This window comes from Micromys minutus (assembly GCF_963924665.1).
Source record: "Micromys minutus genome assembly, chromosome: 10".
In the NCBI taxonomy this organism is placed as follows: Eukaryota; Metazoa; Chordata; class Mammalia; order Rodentia; family Muridae; genus Micromys; species Micromys minutus.
Window position 1 is genome coordinate 43,205,863 of NC_137979.1, and position 18,566 is coordinate 43,224,428.

At 51.5% G+C, this 18,566-nt stretch overlaps 2 protein-coding genes across 2 annotated transcripts; both read left to right on the forward strand.

The window, feature by feature from the left end:
- The first annotated feature begins 6,994 nt into the window (after positions 1 to 6,994).
- Positions 6,995 to 8,972, forward strand: HOXB6 (homeobox B6). The gene is made up of 2 exons (XM_080923028.1): positions 6,995 to 7,459; positions 8,539 to 8,972. Exons 1-2 carry the CDS (start codon positions 7,045 to 7,047, stop codon positions 8,796 to 8,798), a joined length of 675 nt encoding a protein of 224 aa, XP_080779154.1. The 5' UTR covers positions 6,995 to 7,044; the 3' UTR covers positions 8,799 to 8,972.
- A 2,478-nt stretch (positions 8,973 to 11,450) lies between these two features.
- Positions 11,451 to 12,953, forward strand: HOXB5 (homeobox B5; the record flags this gene model as incomplete). Its single annotated transcript, XM_080924325.1, has 2 exons — positions 11,451 to 12,012; positions 12,706 to 12,953. 2 exons carry the CDS (start codon positions 11,451 to 11,453, stop codon positions 12,951 to 12,953), a joined length of 810 nt encoding a protein of 269 aa, XP_080780451.1.
- Positions 12,954 to 18,566: the final 5,613 nt, after the last annotated feature.

Sequence of the window (18,566 nt, forward strand, 5' to 3'; positions counted from 1 at the left end):
CTCAGATTGGGGTTTCCCTAAAACGAGAAGGGGAAGAAAAGAAGATGGCGACGGAGAAAAGGGTTGCTGGTGGAGCAGCCATGAAGAAATGCAATAAATTCCTTGTTGTTTTATGAAAATTTACAACTTTGTGATAGAAGTTTATGAGTGGTTGAATCCAGCGATTGGCCGGCGCCGGTCATGTGGCCGGGCGATCGTGAACATGAACTTTTTATCATTTCCCTGGTGGTTATAATGCAGCATTCTTTTGGGCACCACACCTAGGTCGGAGCACTGTCGTCCTTCAGGGTTCCAGCCTCTTGATATTTTTATACTTCAATATCAGCTCGATAGAGCGAGAGAGAAAGGAGAGGCGAGAGAGAGAGAGAGAGAGAGAGAGAGAGAGAGAGAGAGAGAGAGAGAGAGAGAGAGAGAGAGAGAGAGAGAGAGAAGGAGAGGGGGGAGAAGAGAGAAGGCTGAGAGAGAGAGGGAAGGAGGGGTGGGAATTACACAAAAGAGAGAACCAAAAATAATTTTGATTCTTAATTTACTTGCTGATCTGGGATTTTTAGTCATCATGAAGGCTAAATGGACAATCTGCCCAGGACTGCAGCCTGATACCATTTTTCAAAGCCAGAAGTTACTCCATTTTCTATGCAAATGTCAGAAAAGCGAAACAACCTCTCTCTCAAGTCTGAGAAGGGGAAACGACGGCTCTCAGGTTGGGACAATATTATCTGGAAGCTGAAGAAGAAAACCGAACGCTCCTTTCCCCCTCCCTCCCCACCCTTTTGAATCCGGAGGGGGGCAAAAAAATCCACCCCAAGTTCTGCAAAGGTAAGGAAGATTCTACAATTCTTATTCTTTTGCATCTTTTTTGCAGGGGGTGGGGCTTAGGTTTTCCTCCCTCCCCCCCCATTCCAAGACCGGGTTGAACCCCACCTCTGGGCGCTGCTGGGAGAAGCTTCCCAGGAAATTCTGTAGTAGAGACTGGGGTGGCTGCTTCCTGGAGGGGGAGCGGCTGCAGGGAAGATGGGGAGGAGGAACGGAAAGGGGCCTATGAGGCCAGTTTTATGTTGCCCTTTTAGCTGGGAGAGAGCTCGAGCGAGGGGTCTGCAAAAGCGAGAGTGGGAGTGTCTGGGCTTCAGCCACGCTGGCCAGCCGCTCTGGCCCTTGTGGGTTTGTGCTCACCTCCCTCCATCTCTCCCTTGTCCTGGCCTCCGTGATTGCCCTCTTGCGGTTTTCTTGCCCAGTGTGGGTAACGGCGATTTCCCGGCTGCATTGGCACGAGGGGCGGTGGCGCTGAGGGACGTCCTGGTCTCTGTGGGGCCTGGAATCTCCGCAGAGGCCAGCCGAGGGCGAGGAGGCGTCTAGTGTGATATAAAAAAAAAAAAACAATTCACAGAGAAATGTTCGCTATCTTCCTTTGGAGACATTTCTTCCTTTGGAGAAATGAAAGGGTTGTGGGTGAAGGAACCCAAAGCGAGGGAGACTCCCCAGGAAGCTAGCCGAAGAACGCCCAGCTCTTTTGCCACGGTCTCTTGCCACTCCCGCCAGCCAGCCGGAGGGAGCCTTCAGGGAGAGTTTTGTGGTTTTAATGCGGTAGGTTAAAGTCTGTTGGTCTCTGTGTGATTTGATCCTGTGACTTGTGTTTTGTTGGAATAGGATGTGTGGATTTGGGTGGAGAAAATTGTATATCGGATGTGGGCACATTTCAAACTTTCCTGGATTTAAATGTGGTTGGAAGGGACTTTTAGCGTGTTGTCTCAGGCGTGTACACGAAAATCCATTTGATGTGTGTGAGGGGCGTGGGAGGGAGATACGAACAGAAAGGACGCAATGGTGTGATCTGGGAAAGCCTCCTGGAGGCTGAGTTCAGAGCTAAGTCTTGTTTTTCACCGTCTAATTTTGTTCTCTAGCTTCTTAGGGGTGGGGGAAGGGGAAGATCTCCTGGGTATGAGACAGATTCCTAAAGTGGCCGGTGAGGGCTAAGAAATGGGATGAAAGGTCCCCAGAGAAGCTATCAGTGACAGAGAGATAAGTGACTTTGAGCATGAAGGACAAGAGACATTGTTGTTGCCCCCCCCCCCGTTTGGTTTTCATGAACAAGAATTGTCTTCTTGTTTCTTAAGAGCCTGTGCAGGTGGTTAAGGCTCAGGCTTCTGGTTGTCTGGGATTTTAGGGTTCTGGGAGAGTGTGTGGATACATTGGTCTCCTGGGCTATTAGGAAAGGGAAACGTAGCCACTTGTGGCACAAGGCTGGGGCTTCCTGGGGGCCCAGATGAAAAGCTCTAGATGTGATCCTGAATCGGCCTCGCTGAGACACCTTGGATTCTTAGCAAGCGAAATTAATCGCCAACATCTAGGACGCTCGGACCCTATTTGCGGCGGGGAAATACCCCCAAACCCACTTACACTAAAGGTCTTTTCCCCCTGTAGTCTCGGTGGGTTATAAATTGCCCTTTAGACAGTTTCCTCTGACCCAAATTATGCAGTTTGCTGCCATCTACCGTCCGTTCGGGGACAGGCGGCTTTGGCACAGCAAGTGAGCCCTGGCAGTTTGGTTAGAGCCCTTGCCGCGCGGTTCGGTGGGATTCCGGCCCATGCTGATGCCTTCTACTGCATCTTAGTCCCCGAGTGTAGATTAGAAAGAGGAGTGGGTCTCTTGTCACATTATCCTCTACCTTCTCCCATTTTCTGCAGACCCCCACTCACCCCAGCCACAAACGCGAAGGCTGGTAGAGGAAGTCCAGTGGAGTAACACTGTAACCCACGGACAGGGGGTACTGAGCCAAAGGGTTGAGGGTTCAGATCCACGACCCAGATCATCTAAGACACGAGATGAGACACGATTGGGGGCCGCTAGAGAGATGTGAGACCAAATCTGTTCAAGGTTTATTTAGTTTTCTTCTCAGCCAAGAGAGGGAGGGGGTCCGGTCAAGGGAGGCGCCGACCAGGCAGTTCCACTCGGTTGTCAAAAGACAAACCCGGTCTGTATTCTTCCAGTTGGTTTGTGGTTTTTGCCAGTTCCTAAGCTGGCGAGTTCGTGGTGAAGGAGTTGAACTGAATTTTCTGGAAACTGTTGGTGTTTGCAAGTGAGTTTTGGTTCCCTCCCCCATTCTCGACCGGTTCAAGCGAAATGGATGCAAAAAAAAAAAAAAAAAAAAAAAAAAAAAAAAAAAAAAAAAAGCTTTGGTGGGAAGTCAGGAGTGAGAAGAAATCATTAAAAAACCAAAACCACTGTAATTTCCTTTCCTGTGGGACCCCTCATGCCCGGTTAACTAACGGAAACGCTTTCCCAAGAGGGGGTGGCGAGGGCGGGGTGTGCGCCTTCTCTGCAGCGTTGGAGTCTTGGCCCATGTCTCACCGGTTACTGATTAGCTCGGGCTCTCACACAGCGGGAGGAAGCTCTGGTTGCCCCTTTCAAGGTGCTGTGGTCCCCCTTGTTCTTGGGCGTGGGGGGCCTCCAGGAAATTGCCTGCGGTGTCAGGCTGGCCAAGGTGTTACTAAGGTCTGGCTGGGAGCTGAGGGTCTAGGAGCCGTGTATGCTGGGGGAACACATCATTACCGCTGCCAGGCGCCTTAGATGCCTCTAGAGTCTTAGCCTCTGGAGCAAAATCTTTAAGCGCTCTCTCCTCTCTCTCTCTCTCTCTCTCTCTCTCTCTCTCTCTCTCTCTCTCTCTCTCAAGAGTGACTTTCTGGCGTCTAGATAGCCTGGCCAGGCTTAGTGAGTCGCTCTGCAGGAGGCCCCAAGGGATCTGATGGGAAGGTCTGGGGCCCTCCTATTTTTTTTTTTCTTTTTCTTTTGGCAACCAGAAGGAAACATAGGGAGGGGATAAGTCAGGTTAGTACAGGGCTTGAACCACTTCAGGGTTCCTAGGGTAAGGGCAAAGCAGAGAAGGAGGAGAGAAGCATTGCCCATTCCTCCCAGAAGAGCAGAGAGGATGCTGATCATTTGCATAATGGAAATGAGGTCTTTGTACCTCGATTTGGACTGGTCGATTTTAGGGCCCAGTGTCCAAGTAAAGAGCCCTTTCCAATCTGTGGGATCCAACACATTGCACTACTGGGTAACATTTCAGAATCCAGGGGGAGGATTGGGCTTGAGAGATTTTCTTTCTCCCTACCCCAGGTAAAGTGGGAGGTGGACTAGGAGAAAGTACCCACTACCCAAGGAACTGGGTGGGGGTGGCTTTGTATCTCAGAGAAAATAGGAAGCTTAGATATTGTCTCAAGTCCTCCTCCTCATACAGGCAAATACCATTCCTAAGCATTCCTAAGATTACCTTCCGGAGATTTTCTCTCCTGAGCTGAAAATGACTTAAACAACATTTCTCTGGGAGCTGGAATGCTCGGCCTTACCCACGGGACTGCAGACTCAGAGCACAGAAAATCACAATTATAAATCCTGCCTGTGGGGTATCAGGACAATCCCACTGATGTGTACTCAAGACTTGGTATATATTTACATCCCTCCTTCTATGAGTGAGGGGGTAATGGAGAACTGGCTGGTGCCTGCTGTGTGTCCATGTATTTCCCAGCGGAGACAGACAAACTGAGGTAGATAGAACCACAGACAGATCCGTGGAGATCTGGCTCCAGAAACCAGGCGGTCTCTGGCCCAGCTCTGCCTGCCTGCTCTTTTTCCCAAACAAACGGATCAGATGAATAAACGCTCATAAATACCTCTGGGCTTAGATAAGAGCGATGAGGCGCTATTTCCTTTCATGCCCTACGCCAGGCGCCCTGGCCCTGGCCATTGCGGCTCCATCTTCAGACAGGCAACCTGCAGAGGTGAGGTTAATTCAGGGGCTGCTGCTCTAAAGGATAAGGCAATTATTTCCCTGCCTCTCTCTCAGGAGAAAGCCTCCTCTTACTTGGACCATACTTTTACATGGACAACTGTTCCATATTTCCTGTGATGAGGACATTGTGACCAGGGAGAAAGGCTGAGGCCCAAGGCCCAGCCTCAGTGGCAAGAAGGGGGGAGGGTCCTCCCGTGCCTTGTTTCCTTGATGAAATAGCTCCTGCTCCTCTCTCAGCATGGGCCCAGCATTTCTAGACTGGAGCACTGCCGCTTTCTTCACCATTAGAGGTTTCAGCTTCTTTTTTTTACCCCCCCCCCACACAGATTAAGGCTAAGAGAGACACCCAGGGTTGGTCATTTTGCCACAAAGGGACAGCCTAACAGTTCCTGTGAGTTCAAAGAACTTCAGAGAGCACATTGCAGCCATATAAATCCTCCCTCTTGATCACCCATCCTCAGCTCTTTCCTATTATCCGTGGGCAGAGCTGGCTCACAAAAAGGAGCCCAAAGAACAAGGCAGAGGTGGGCCATCCTGGACTGACCTCAGGCCCTATCTTATACCCAATCCTTCCTGACTTCGGGTTGGATACACTGTTTGCCCTGCGTGTGCATTTTAGAATGTCAGAAGTACCCCCGTGTCCCCAGGTTGGGGTCTGTCCTTATCTTTTTTGGATGGGCGAGGAAGAGAACATAGACAGAGTCTTCGGCTCTTAAAGCAGCTAAGAAGGTGATACAGCCATGAGGCATAGGAGGTGGTCTGCAGAATGACTGAGAGACAGGAGGGTTGTGGGTATCTAGAGCTAGAGCAGGCATGTCAGTTTGATGGTTGGAAGATGGTTGCTGAGTCCCTAGGAGGACGTAGCAGCCTTCCCTCCTTATAAAACCAAATCTAAACCAAGTCTTGGAATGGAATTTCAAAGGGAACCACCAATTGAAGGAGAGAGCAGGAAAAAAAAAAGAAAGAAAGAAAAAGGAGAAGGCTCCCAGTTTCTAATATGAGCAGCTGAAGCCTCAACACTTCTAAGACAATTTCCCCCAGCATCTAGATTTACGGGAACATCTTTGATTCTAAAAATCTGTAGCCAGGGATTATCCTTACATCGTTTGGCATGAGAGAGGAGGATGGGTGAGACCACGGGAGGGTTGCAGGAAGAATAGAGATGCAAACCAGTAAAGTTACCTAGGCTGAGGTTTCTCCTTCCTCCTTCAGTCTTTATCACCAAGTTTAGGGACTACTAGTTTCTTTCTCCAGGGCCCCAGTCTCAGTCAAGACTGCAGCCAGGATGGCTGAGCTGTCTTGGGCATAAGGACGGCTTGCCAAAAGCAAACAGGCCAGAGGAGTAGCCAGAGGAAGAAGCTGGGCTCACATACCCCCACCCCCGCATTTCCTTCTGGGTCTTCATGGCAGAGGTATCTGGCTTGCCCTCCTCTAAGATCGAGAATTGGGTTGATGTCGCGATACGATAAACCTAAGCTTAAAAGGAGGGAGACAGACCTGATAAACGATTTTCCAAACCTGCGAAGGAGAGTGCTTCTTCTTCCCTTGTTTCTAAAATGAAGCAGATAAGCAAGCGGACAGGTCCGTTCCTGATTTCCCCCCTCTACCAGCACAAACCCCTAGAAACAGACCTTCCCCCTTCATTCTCTCTCAACGAGATTCGAGGGCATTTGCCCCGCTCTCCCTCGAGGGAACGGGCCCATGCAATGCAGGGGTTAACTTTTCTGAAAACACAATTAACTTTTCCCTATTCCTGCGTGGGGTGGGGGGAGGGTGTATTTATTTCATCACTGGGGAATGGGATGATCTCCATCTAACTGTTTCCTCCTCCCTCAAAAGCACAGACGTCTCTTTCGCAGATCCTACGTAGGTGGATTAGGGCGCGTTGTAGAGAGACAGACGGGGGGGGGGGGAAGGAGAGAGAGAGAGAGAGAGAGAGAGAGAGAGAGAGAGAGAGAGAGAGAGAGAGAGAGAGAGAGAGAGAGAGGAGGAGGGGGAAAAGGTTGATAGGTTTGTGCGCGGGTCCCTCGTGCAGGCTGCGCTCCTCCTGGGTGCTATTTGACAATTCCTGCCTCTGCCATTGGTCAGTGTTGGATCAGATGGTTGTATTTCCTTCTGGCCCTCACTGGCACCTCGCCATCCCCCCTCAGCTAAAACCCAATCTCGGCTATACTACTAATAGGCGCGGCGCTCGGACTATAAAACACAACAAATCATAAACCCGGCGGAGCAGCAGCGGCCGCGCGCGCCTCCCCTCCCGATGAGTTCCTATTTCGTGAACTCCACCTTCCCCGTCACTCTGGCCAGCGGGCAGGAGTCCTTCCTGGGCCAGCTGCCGCTCTACTCGTCTGGCTATGCGGACCCGCTGCGACACTACCCCGCGCCCTACGGGCCGGGACCTGGCCAGGACAAGGGCTTTGCGGCGTCCTCCTATTACCCACCAGCGGGCGGCGGCTACGGCCGGGCGGCGCCCTGTGACTATGGGCCGGCGCCTGCCTTCTACCGGGAGAAGGACGCGGCCTGCGCCCTCTCTGGAGCCGACGAGCCGCCCCCGTTCCACCCCGAGCCGCGCAAGTCCGACTGTGCACAGGACAAGAGCGTGTTCGGAGAGACCGAGGAGCAGAAGTGCTCCACGCCCGTCTACCCGTGGATGCAGCGCATGAATTCTTGCAACAGTGAGTGAGACTTCCCGCTGTCCCGCTCGGGGGGGGGGGGTATGTGGGGGCAAACAGAAAGACAGAGCTAGCGAGTGTCAGCATTCCTCTACCCCAATTCTCCCACTGGGAATTAAGTGGGCATCTCAGCAGATAGGGCAGGATTGGGTCCCGGGCCCCCAGATCAGTCCTCTTGCCCGCAAAAGTTGCAAAGTTTGCAAAGTTCCAGCTGCAAGTAAGGCAGGGGGAGTAAGTAAGTGGGCTCTCCAAGAGAGTCAGGCTAAGATTGTTGATCAGGAAGAGGATGGGGGGGGGGGTCTCAGTCTCTGGTCTTGCTTTCCTTTATAGTCTCCCTCTCTCTTGCCCGGATCTGCCTGGGGGGGGGGGTGTCCCGCACCCAAAGACCACTCCATTAAAAACAAGAGTGCGTCATGAAAGGGGAGGGTTAGCTTGACGCCTGCAAGGGCGAGTTTACTGGATCCTGGATTGTGCTTCCCTGGGGCTGGGGGAGGGGAAATGGGGTCGGGGGACTAGGGAGCCGTGAGACACTAACCACAGGGGTGGTATAGTCTGAGGAAGGAAGAATAAGAGGGGACAGGCGGAGGGAGTGAGAACAAACTGGCGCCTGGGTCTCAGGCTGGATTATTTGTAGGTTTCAAGTCCCAATTGATGTCCATTAGCAGGACACGAAAATGAGGAGCTGTTAATGCGGACTATGAATCGATCCACGTCATTATGAATTAAGGGCCAGGATCTATCATCGAGTAGGATAGGGAGAGCTGGATGGATGGAAAGGAAGGGAAAGAAAAGATATAGTTCGTAGGAGACACACCTGGCCAGCCCCTCCCCCAAGCTCAGGTAGGAGTCAAACTGCCCCTCCCCTCCCCCACCGAAAGTCTAGACAGAAAGAAAGCACAGGCTTCGGAGTCCAGGAGGGAATCTGGAGGGGGCGCTGGAGGAGTGGAAAACGGGGACCAGGGAATGGGAGGGGGAAAGACAGCTCGCTACCGGCTAGCTTTACGTTTGAGGGCCGAGTGGGGGAGGGGCTATGGGCATGGTGTGGTGACCCCAGGCCTCAGTTTCTCCTCTTTGCGTAACAGGTTCCTCTTTTGGGCCCAGCGGTCGGCGAGGCCGCCAGACCTACACACGCTACCAGACCCTGGAGCTGGAAAAGGAATTTCACTATAATCGCTACCTGACCCGCCGGCGGCGCATCGAGATCGCGCACGCCCTGTGCCTGACCGAGCGGCAGATCAAGATCTGGTTTCAGAACCGGCGCATGAAGTGGAAAAAGGAGAGCAAACTACTCAGTGCGTCTCAGCTCAGTGCGGAGGAGGAGGAAGAAAAACCTGCCGAGTGAAGGTGCTGCAAAGGGAGGGGGGACGCGAAGGGAGAGGCCTGTGGGGGAACCTAGGGCGCCCGAAAGCCCCAGAAGGCTCTGCAGTCGGGGGAGTCTGGGGACTTGCTGTCCAGCGCAAGACGGGCGGGGCCCAGCGCTTTCCTAGAAGCCCCCTTCTGCAGAGCTCTTCCTGGGCGCTTGGAGGATGCTCGCCCAGTACCCCAACGCCTCCTCCCTCCCCGAAGAACCCACCTTGGCCTCATCAGACTCTCTGGTGAGAACTGAGAATCGGACTCACTTGATGTCTCCTGGAAGCAGAGAGCAGAATGCTCTTGTCCTTGTCGAGTCTCATTTCGTCCATGTCCCCCGTGCACGGTTCAATGGTAGATTCGCTGTCCCCCTCAGCAGGGACCTGAAAGACTCCCTGACCCCAGACTTGTCTCTCCTACCCCCTCCCCAAAGCCACTGGAAGGAGCACATACTACCTAGAAGTAAGAAGAGGAGCCTCAGAAGAAAACAAAGTTCTATTTTATTAATTTTCTATGTGTTGTGTTTGTAGTCTTGTCTTAGCTCTGGACGTGAAATACTTCGGTAATAATATTAATATTATTAATAATGATGATGATGACGATAATAATAATAAAGATGTGAAAACTCGCAGCTCAATCACATCCAATCCTTCCCTGTCATTTCCCCCCTCCTTAGCCACCCTGTAAACCCCTGAGCCTGAGCAGCAAAGGCAAGAACCATGTTCTGCCCCAGGGCCTTCCCAGCCTCAGCTCAAAAGTCACAATTGAGATAAAAGCAAGGAGCCCAAAGTGGAGGACAGCGATCAGTCCTCCCAGGCCCCTCTCTGACGCTAAATTCACAACTGCCTCTCCCATTCAGACGTGCGAGGTGGAGAAAGCCTTCTTCCTCTTGTTCTCTAAGCTTGCCTGGAGGGATGCCACTTGAGGCCTTCTTGCCCAGAGCTCTGGAGAGACAGAGCTGGGCGGGTCTAGGCGCTCTGCAGCGTTTTTTTTCTGTCCTCTTCGAGCCAAGGCCCCTGGCCTTTGGCCCGCCCACATGGCTGTCTCTGCCGGCCTTGGCCCTCGGATCCCCGGCTTATTGCTCCGGAGTCTGAAAAAATGAGGCCACTGGGCATCTCTTCATAGCCTGTCTACGGGCTCCAGGGTGCCCCTTCTCATATTCAGTAGGAGCTCGGTAGCCAGGAAGAGGCTGAGAAGCCGGGAGCAGAAGGCTGCAAGGGCCTGACTTTATCTTGCTCTTCGGAGACCTGAGGGCAGGGGACCAGGTGATGGGGCCTTAAGTCTCACCTTCTCAACCCAAAATGGCTCATTTTTCTCTTTACGTCCACCCACACCCAAGCTGTAAGCTTCAGGCACCGTTTTCTTTTCTTCCTCCTCCCTCGCTCCTTTTTCTTTTCTTTTTTAATTTTTAAAGAAAATAGCCGTCTGGCAGAAGGGGCCCAGCTGCGGAGATCTCTGGCCGCTCAGCGAACTCAGCAAGGGGCCGCCGGTCTTCCAAACCCCTTCCCAGGGAAGGCGGTAAGGCCGATGAGCAAATTCTCCAATTATTAGCCACCAGCAACACAAGGCTTCGGATCTGGCCTCCGAATGTGATAGCTGGCATCTGGCAAGCTTGTTAAAGGGGATCTGTTTTAACCCCAAACTCCGCCATAAGACTTACCACCCAAACCTTAACCGCCCAGGAGGTTGCCTCTCTAGCATTTGCCCGAGCTGTGTTGCTCTGCTTGGGTCCCTGTCCACCTCGGTTCCTAGGCCTAGGCTAAGGATGAGAGGTCAGAGGGAAAATTCCAAACTTCCCAGGGGCCCAGGAGAACGAAGAGCTTCCCTGCCTCTTCCAGCCTTCCTCCAGCCCAGCCCTGCGGCTCTCTCGCGTTGTGGACCCGCCGCCGAAGCCTAGCCAGGAAGGAGGCCTGGCTGAGCTAATAAAATTCTTATAATTGTTTATCACACACAACTTCTAACCCCTCTCCCCGTTTCCTTACCCAATTTGGGGACTGGTAAAGCTTAAGGAGGGGGAGATCAGGCAACTACATCTTTGATCATATTATCCAGAGTTAAAATAATAATGATGATTATAATGTCAGAAAGGCCATAAGTAGAGGGACTAGCCACACCCTAACAAAGTAGGCAAAAGACTCAAATCCATCTTCCTAAAGGTTCAACCCTGTGGTGAGTTGCGGGCCGGGTTTCTTTCTTGCTTGGCGGTCGCACAGAGCCAGCGAAGAGGTTGCCGACGCCGCCATGGCGGCCTGCGGCCCGCGCTCCCGTCAATCGCCGGGAGGTGGCGCGCTCTGCTCAGAGGCCAACGTCAACCTTCTGCCTGTTTTTCCCCCTTCTCACTTTCTCCCCCCTCTTGGAGGCTCGCATTGAATCGGCCCTAACGATTCTCCGATCGTCATTATTTGTAACCATAGAGCATGAATTACCTCTTGAGGTCATCAGCGAGAATTTACGACTGGTCAACAAAAGCACGTGATTCCCTAACGCCCCCCCATCCTCCTTCTTCCCCCCCCCCCATATTTGGCCGCATACATAGCAAAACGAAGTACAGTGCATCGCTATAATTCATTAATACATCATAAATCGTGAAGCACAGGGTTATAACGACCACGATCCACAAATCAAGCCCTCCAAAATCACCCAAATGAGCTCGTACTTTGTAAACTCCTTCTCGGGGCGTTATCCAAATGGCCCGGACTATCAGTTGCTAAATTATGGCAGTGGCAGCTCTCTGAGCGGCTCTTACAGGGATCCCGCTGCCATGCACACCGGCTCTTACGGCTACAATTACAATGGGATGGATCTCAGCGTCAACCGCTCCTCGGCCTCCTCCAGCCACTTTGGGGCGGTGGGCGAGAGCTCGCGCGCCTTCCCCGCGTCCGCCCAGGAGCCCCGCTTCAGGCAGGCGACGTCCAGCTGCTCCCTGTCCTCGCCCGAGTCCCTGCCCTGCACTAACGGCGACAGCCACGGCGCCAAGCCCTCTGCTTCGTCCCCTTCCGACCAGGCGACCCCAGCCAGCTCCAGCGCCAATTTCACCGAAATAGACGAGGCCAGCGCGTCCTCTGAGCCTGAGGAAGCGGCGAGCCAGCTAAGCAGCCCGAGCCTGGCTCGGGCACAGCCAGAGCCCATGACCACCTCTACAGCCGCGCCCGAGGGGCAGACTCCACAGATATTCCCTTGGATGAGGAAGCTTCACATCAGCCACGGTAATTCTCCATCTCTCTATCTCTCTCTCTCTTTTTTGTCCTCTCGGCATTCCTGCCCTGTGTTGGGGGTGGGGGCGAGCAAAGCTTGGCTTTGCCTCAAATATAGATTCCCTTTTTTTTTCCACCAAGAGGGAAAAGTGTCCGAAAGGGTCCCCACAGCTCCATAGATAGAGCCAAACAGGGTCGTTTTCTAGGGGTAAGCATTGGGGAAAAAAAAATTGTTGCCACACGTTCAGCTTAGGTTTTATTTACCCAGCCAGTAGTCACCGGCTTTAGGATGAAAGATGGGACTTGCGTATTGTGGGGGAAGGATCCCGATTATTCCTGAAATTTTGAGACTGCTGCTAGCAAAGGGGGAATGGGCTGTAAACGGAGCTTTCTAGGACAAAAGTGCAGCGGCTCTCTTCCCTCCCGGGGCGAGCTGCCGCCTGGACCCAGCCTAGGGTGAGGCACTGGGAAGGAGCCAGAGACAAAGCCGGGAGCATTCACTACCATCAGAAGTGAGGGCTGCTGGAGGAAGGGGGGGGATGAAGAAATAGAGGCTGGATGCGGGCATCAGGAGTGAGGAGGATTGGAGCTGCGGTGAGCTAGGTGCTGGGGACGCCTGGGTCCTGCTCCCCGCCCCCTCCCACTCAGTGCCCCCTCCTTTAACCGGAATAACGTTGCCTCCGGGCTCTCCTCTAACTGCTCTAGATATGACTGGGCCAGACGGAAAAAGGGCCCGGACCGCGTACACTCGCTACCAGACCCTGGAGCTGGAGAAGGAATTCCACTTCAATCGCTACCTGACCCGGCGGCGACGTATCGAGATCGCCCACGCGCTCTGCCTGTCCGAGCGTCAGATCAAAATCTGGTTCCAGAACCGTCGCATGAAATGGAAGAAAGACAACAAACTGAAAAGTATGAGCCTGGCTACAGCCGGCAGCGCCTTCCAACCCTGAGCCCATCCGGAGGAGCCCTGGGCGGCCCAAGAGCCTGCACCACCCCCAGCCCGTCCCTTCCAATCTTCCCTGCACTGCCGCTGCCCGCTGGGGACCAGTTCCCACAAGCCTGTCGCACCCCAGCCCTGTGTTACAAATTTTCGTTTGGTCTTAGGTCTTCCCATGGCTCCCTCTCTCCTGGACTGGTTATCTTGTTATTATTGTTAATAATAATAATAATTATTATTTCCCTTCCGTGCTCCCCACTTCTCTTGGCTCGCCCCAAGTTGCCAGTGTTTCTGAATGTCCTCGTGTCTGTGGTTGCGCTCCTTTCCCCCAGGAAAAAGAAAAGAAAAAGAAATTCGCATGTTTAATGTGACTTCCCCTCCCAGTCTGTGTTCTAACTTATTTATAAAAGGATGAAGGCTGTATTTTGAGTTTCTGCTGGAAACTTCCATAAGGGGCAGCAGTTGAGGTTGGGTAGTGCTAGGCCCAGCTGAGCTGGCCTAGGAAATGGAGTCCGACTGTGTGTCTCTTTTCTCCTACCTCCTCAGCTCCACCCCACCCCCACTCCCTAGGCTCAGGTAGCTTGTTCCTTGGGGGTGGGAAGGGAGCTAGGGAAGGTTCAAAGTATGGATCTTGAGAAGAGGAGAGGAAAAGAACAAGAGTTAAGCTCCTGTTGCCTGGAAGGCCCTATGAGGCCTAGTCTGGAAGTGTATGGAATCAAAAATAATCCTCAGTGTAAATTGTCTTGTGAATTTTCTTGTGAATCGTGGGTCTGGCTAGAAGGCCCAAAGCTTATAAATATGGGGTAGTCTGGGTCAGGCCAAACTTCCTTTCCTACCCATCTCGCTTCCAAGACCATTTGTGGTGAGCGAGTGGACCCTGTGCTATGTGCGCGAAATCTGTCTTTGCCAGGCCTGTCCCAGTGATTAGCTTTTGGTATGTCTGTCTGTAGCTTTCCTTGAAGTTGAATAAATGTTTCCCCCACTCCACTGCCCTCCACTTGTCTTTTCTCAGAGGGCTTGCCTCCTTCACCATCGGGTACAACCTAGTCTAAGACCATCTTCAATAAATCTAGGGCCTAGGGAAAGCCACCAGAAATCCCTCAGAACCACTGAGGAGTGGCCCTTCTTGCCCAGGGGACTGAGAGATCCAGAAACTTCACATGGGCTTTAGCTGAACTCCATCCTGATTCTCCACCAGCTGGATTGGAAAACCTCTGGAAAATACTCCAGGAAGAATAATTTGGGCCTAAGTTCTGATCAGGAAGGCCCCTGGTCTTTTGAGTCTGGTCAAGGCCTTCCCTGTCTTCTTTTCCAAACCCCAGTTCAGCTCTGCCACCCATTAAGGGGGAAAAATCTGCTCTGTTTCAAAGGTTTCTTGTCACACTTGGCCTTCTCTATACTTTTCAAGGAGTGTTCCTCTCCAGGGGTCCCGACTGACCTTCCCCTCATGGTTAGGGTTCCTTCAGAAAGATCCCTGGCTCCCCCTTCAGCCTGGTCCAGGACCAGGGGACCAGTTTTCCTCCATCCAGTTGAGCCTCCACCCTGAGCATAAGAGCCAAGTCTGGACACTTACCCGGTCAATCCCTTCCAGCTGGGCCCAACTTCTTACAGGACCTGGGGGGGGAGGGGGAGCCGGTGAAGAGATGGTGAGGGTCTTGGAGGCTGTATTGGACCCTCCTTCCCTCTTACCCCATGACTTTGTCCCCCTTTGCCGAAAGCAAACTACCCCAAAAGTCGCTATGACATTTAGATGTCAAATGGATAGGGGTTTTATCTCGAAGTTAGATCGTAAAAATCGCCGAGAAGTCAGACAGATACCCCTCACTGGCTCGAGAAAGTCACGTGAGGTCCATAAAGTTAGTTTTATGGTTTTGGGGAGTTGACACCGCGCAGTATATTTCACATTCTCCAGAATGTTAAGTGACACTTTAACTGCTCACTGTGGTGGGGAAGGGGGCAGAGGTAGGTGAGCGCTCTTCTAGCTTAGAGCAGCCGGAAAAGCCCAGGAAGGCAGTGGCTACAGCCCAGGCCCAGTACACCACAGTAAGTCGCTTCCAGCTTTCTTTCGATTTCTCTTCTTGCAGTTTTGGGGTTTGGGATGGGAGAAGAGAATTTTGTTTCCAGTAGGGCTGTAGAATGATACAGAGGAAATTTAACAGTTTTTAAAAGAATGCCTTGTTCTGAGAAGTGGGGTGCCTGAAGTGAGGGCTTAATTCTGTAAGGCTTCAGTGATGGGAGGTGTCTGGTGTTTACTTGCAGGAACATCGGACTCTGTGGAGAAAGGGGGTCTTGTGGGATCCATGTTTCTGCTTTGGAAATTAGGGGACAAGAAGGAGAGGTGTGGACTACTGAGATATAGGTTGGAGAGGAGGGGGTTTCACTACCTTGAGGGAGATCTCCCCTAACCATGAGGAAAGGAGGAAAGAAACTTTATGAGATTTGTTTGTCTGGAGCGTGTTGGGGGCACCCGACAGGCCGTTTTACCTGGATATCTTTAGAGAAAAGATCAGGGAGAGCGGCTGCTGTGGGCTACCTTGCACTAAAATGTTCTCTGGGTTTTTAATGTCTGTTCCCCATAAAAGCAGTCCCCGTGCTCTCTATGGCCTCTCTAGGGTTATCTAGAATGTGGGAGCTCAGTGGTTGTTTTGTTTTGTTTTGTTTTACACCCAACTCCAGCCTGTTGGTCTCAAATTGATTTCTTTTGGTGGTCTCTAAGAAGGAGCTTGAGTCAAAATGAGGAGCAGATGGGGGTGGGGGCGAGTCACAGCCTCCAGTTCCAAACCTATTTTCCAACCAGGGGTATGAAAGAATAGGGCTTCCCTCCAGGTCTAGAAGACATAGGTATGTCTAACTAGCCTGCCACAAATACAGCCTGCCCAAGAACATAGGTCCCCAAAGAGTTCAAGGTGTCCTTTCTCTTCTGCCTGCTCTGGACTCTGAATGCTCTCTTTGTAGTATAGCACTGCAAACCAGAGGGGTTTTCAAATTTGCCCCTCCCACCATAAAAACCTTGTTTTCTAAGGAAAAGTCAGCCTTCTTCTAAGAGATAGACTCCTCTTAAGAATCAAATGGTCTGTCTCCTCCATGCCCTTTAATTAAGATCTCTGGGACCAATGACTCTGGTGGTCCCAAGTCCTGAAAGCTCACTGTCTCTAGGTTCATCAACTTTGGTGGATAATTCCTAAAATAGGACCTTTGAGGTGCTTGTGATCTCTGACAAAGAAAGGCCACAGGGTTTCCCTGTTTCCCATTAAGGGGACGGTGATGGTGATGCTCTTCTTGTTCTATCCCTTGTGCTTCCTCTGTTTTTGTTTCTGAGCCCACGGAATCCTTGCCCACATCCAAAATTATTGGAGAGCCTCAACGGAGCTTTAGGATCAGAGGAAAGAGACCAAGGGCTTGAGATCCTCACCCTGACTTAAAGATGCTTCTCTCTAAGAACGGATGGACATTTACACCCCTTGTAAAGGACACTCTTCCACTCCCAAAGGATCAAAGGATACCAGCAACACTTAAAATATGAATACGCTCTGGAGGTTCCGCTTCTGAAGGCTTCAAAGAAGTGCAAAGGAGGTGTGGAACAGTAGCAGCGTCTAACCTGGGGGTTCCACGGGATTCCTTTTTCTTAGCTCCTGGCCTCAGTCTATCTTGCTTTCCAGATTCTTCTCAGGGTCCTGAAACCCTAGATAACATGCCTTGTCTCTGAAAAATGTACTCCTCCCACTCCGCATGCCAGTTTTACAAACTCTGATAGAATGTTCAAGGCCAACAGCCTTGAGACATCTATGAAGCATATTTGAATAGATGTTTCAGAATGGCCAAGAACAGTCCTGGCCATGGGTGCCTAATTTGCCTTCAGAGGTAAACCCCTTGGAAGGCCTCTTATGACTTTAAGCAGATCTCAGAGAAAAAGTCCCAGTGGGCTTTCTCTTCCTGCCCCTTGGTTTTTCTGGGTATCTGTTCTCCAACCTGTATGTAGCCAGGGCGAATTGAGGAAGGGGATGAGGTGTACAGAGGGACATAAAGGATGGTCCTTGCCCCAGACTTGTGTTACCTCTGCCCTGCTTCCTTCCTCTTCTTTTCTTCTTTCTCCCTCTTCCCTCTTTCCCCCTTTTCTTATTCCTCCTCTCTTCTACCCTCACCCTCTCTCCATTTTCTCTCTGAAAATGCTGCCTTACCCCCCCAGTTCCCTTCTCTCTCTCTCTCTCTCTCTCTCTCTCTCTCTCTCTCTCTCTCTCTCCTCTCCTACAGTTTTCTCTCCCCAGCCTTTCTAGGCCTCAACTTGTGAGCCAGCCACAAACTAAGCCAGCACCCTCTGCCCTAGGGGCAGAGCCCAGCCTGGCCTCCACTTGGAGGACAATTTGATTTTGTTTTGCTTTATTTGATTGCTTGTTTTGTTTTGTTTCTCTGTGGCCACGGGGGTGGGAGGAAGTATGAAGAAGTGTAAACAGGAAAGCTGGCCTTGCCTGGAGTTCCAAGGGCCTATATTTCATCAGCTTCCTCTCCATAACTGCAGCTGGGACACTTAACCCTTCCCTGGCTGTGAGAGGTTCTTCACTGGGGGATGAGAGAGCAGAACCAGGGATCCAGAAGCCAGTTTTCTTTCTACCTACTTGATTCTTTTATCCCTGGGAGCTGGATGCTGATGCTGGGACAGAAGCCAAGCATTTGAAGCACAGGAAAGAGGCAAATTCAGAGCAAAAGGAAAAGATATATCCCCGAATTTAGTTCCTTTCTGGGACTGTTCCCCTTACTGTAAAGCACCACACCCTGGAATCTACAAAGTCAACCTAAGAAAACAAGGCTAATAAGGATCTCCCCTCCCCCATTTTAGGAGTAGGCACTACTAGTCACTTTAGTCATTTTTTGGAGGTTTTTAGAGTAATTGGATTTTGGGGCTGGGATCTGCCCACAGCAGGGTTATCGATTGCTGTAGCACAGTTACACATCCATATTAATTAACCTAGACACCACATGGAAGCTGAGCTGTTTGGGAAGGGGGAGGGGAGCAATGGGGGCCCTTTACAGAGAATGGACATTTCTCCCTAAGTGTCCCTGAGGCCCAGATAGGAAGAGTTGCTGCCCACGAGAATCCCGTGGCTCTCCCAAGCGCAAAGTCCTTGGACTTCAGCAAGGGGTAAGCCTGGCTTGCTTGCTACAATCGGACTCTCTCAAAATCTTCTAGGGGGTAGATTAGACTTCTCGCAGTGTATCTTCCTTGTTCAGTTCTGTCTCTCTGGCTTTCTGATGCTGTCTCTGGTGGAGGTTCCCAAAGCCATATTTTCAGAGGCATTAACAGCTCTCCACACCTTCCTATCAACTTCCTAAAAAAGGTAGTCGCTTTCTGATGGTTTTCAGGGTTGTTTTGAGTGGTCCTTTTACTGTCCCATTTGTTGTCCATGCTATGGCCTTCCTTTTCCTTCTACTCTTCGCACCAAAAAGTGATTAAAATCTGTTAAAGGATTTAATTAAGAGAGTTAAATGAAAAGGAAGGAGGCGCAAATGAGTTGGGGGGGAAAAAACCCACACCAAAGCTATTCTCAACGATTAAATCGCCATTTTAACAATATAATGGAGTTTGCATCCTGAAAGGGAAAATCAACGCTCATATCTCATCAATAATTCA

Bases quoted from the DNA above. Each gene is read 5' to 3' on its own strand.
- HOXB6 (XM_080923028.1), top strand. From the start codon at position 7,045: ATGAGTTCCTATTTCGTGAACTCCACCTTCCCCGTCACTCTGGCCAGC. The intron at 7,460-8,538 runs GTGAGTGAGACT...TTTGCGTAACAG, and splicing joins GCGCATGAATTCTTGCAACA to GTTCCTCTTTTGGGCCCAGC.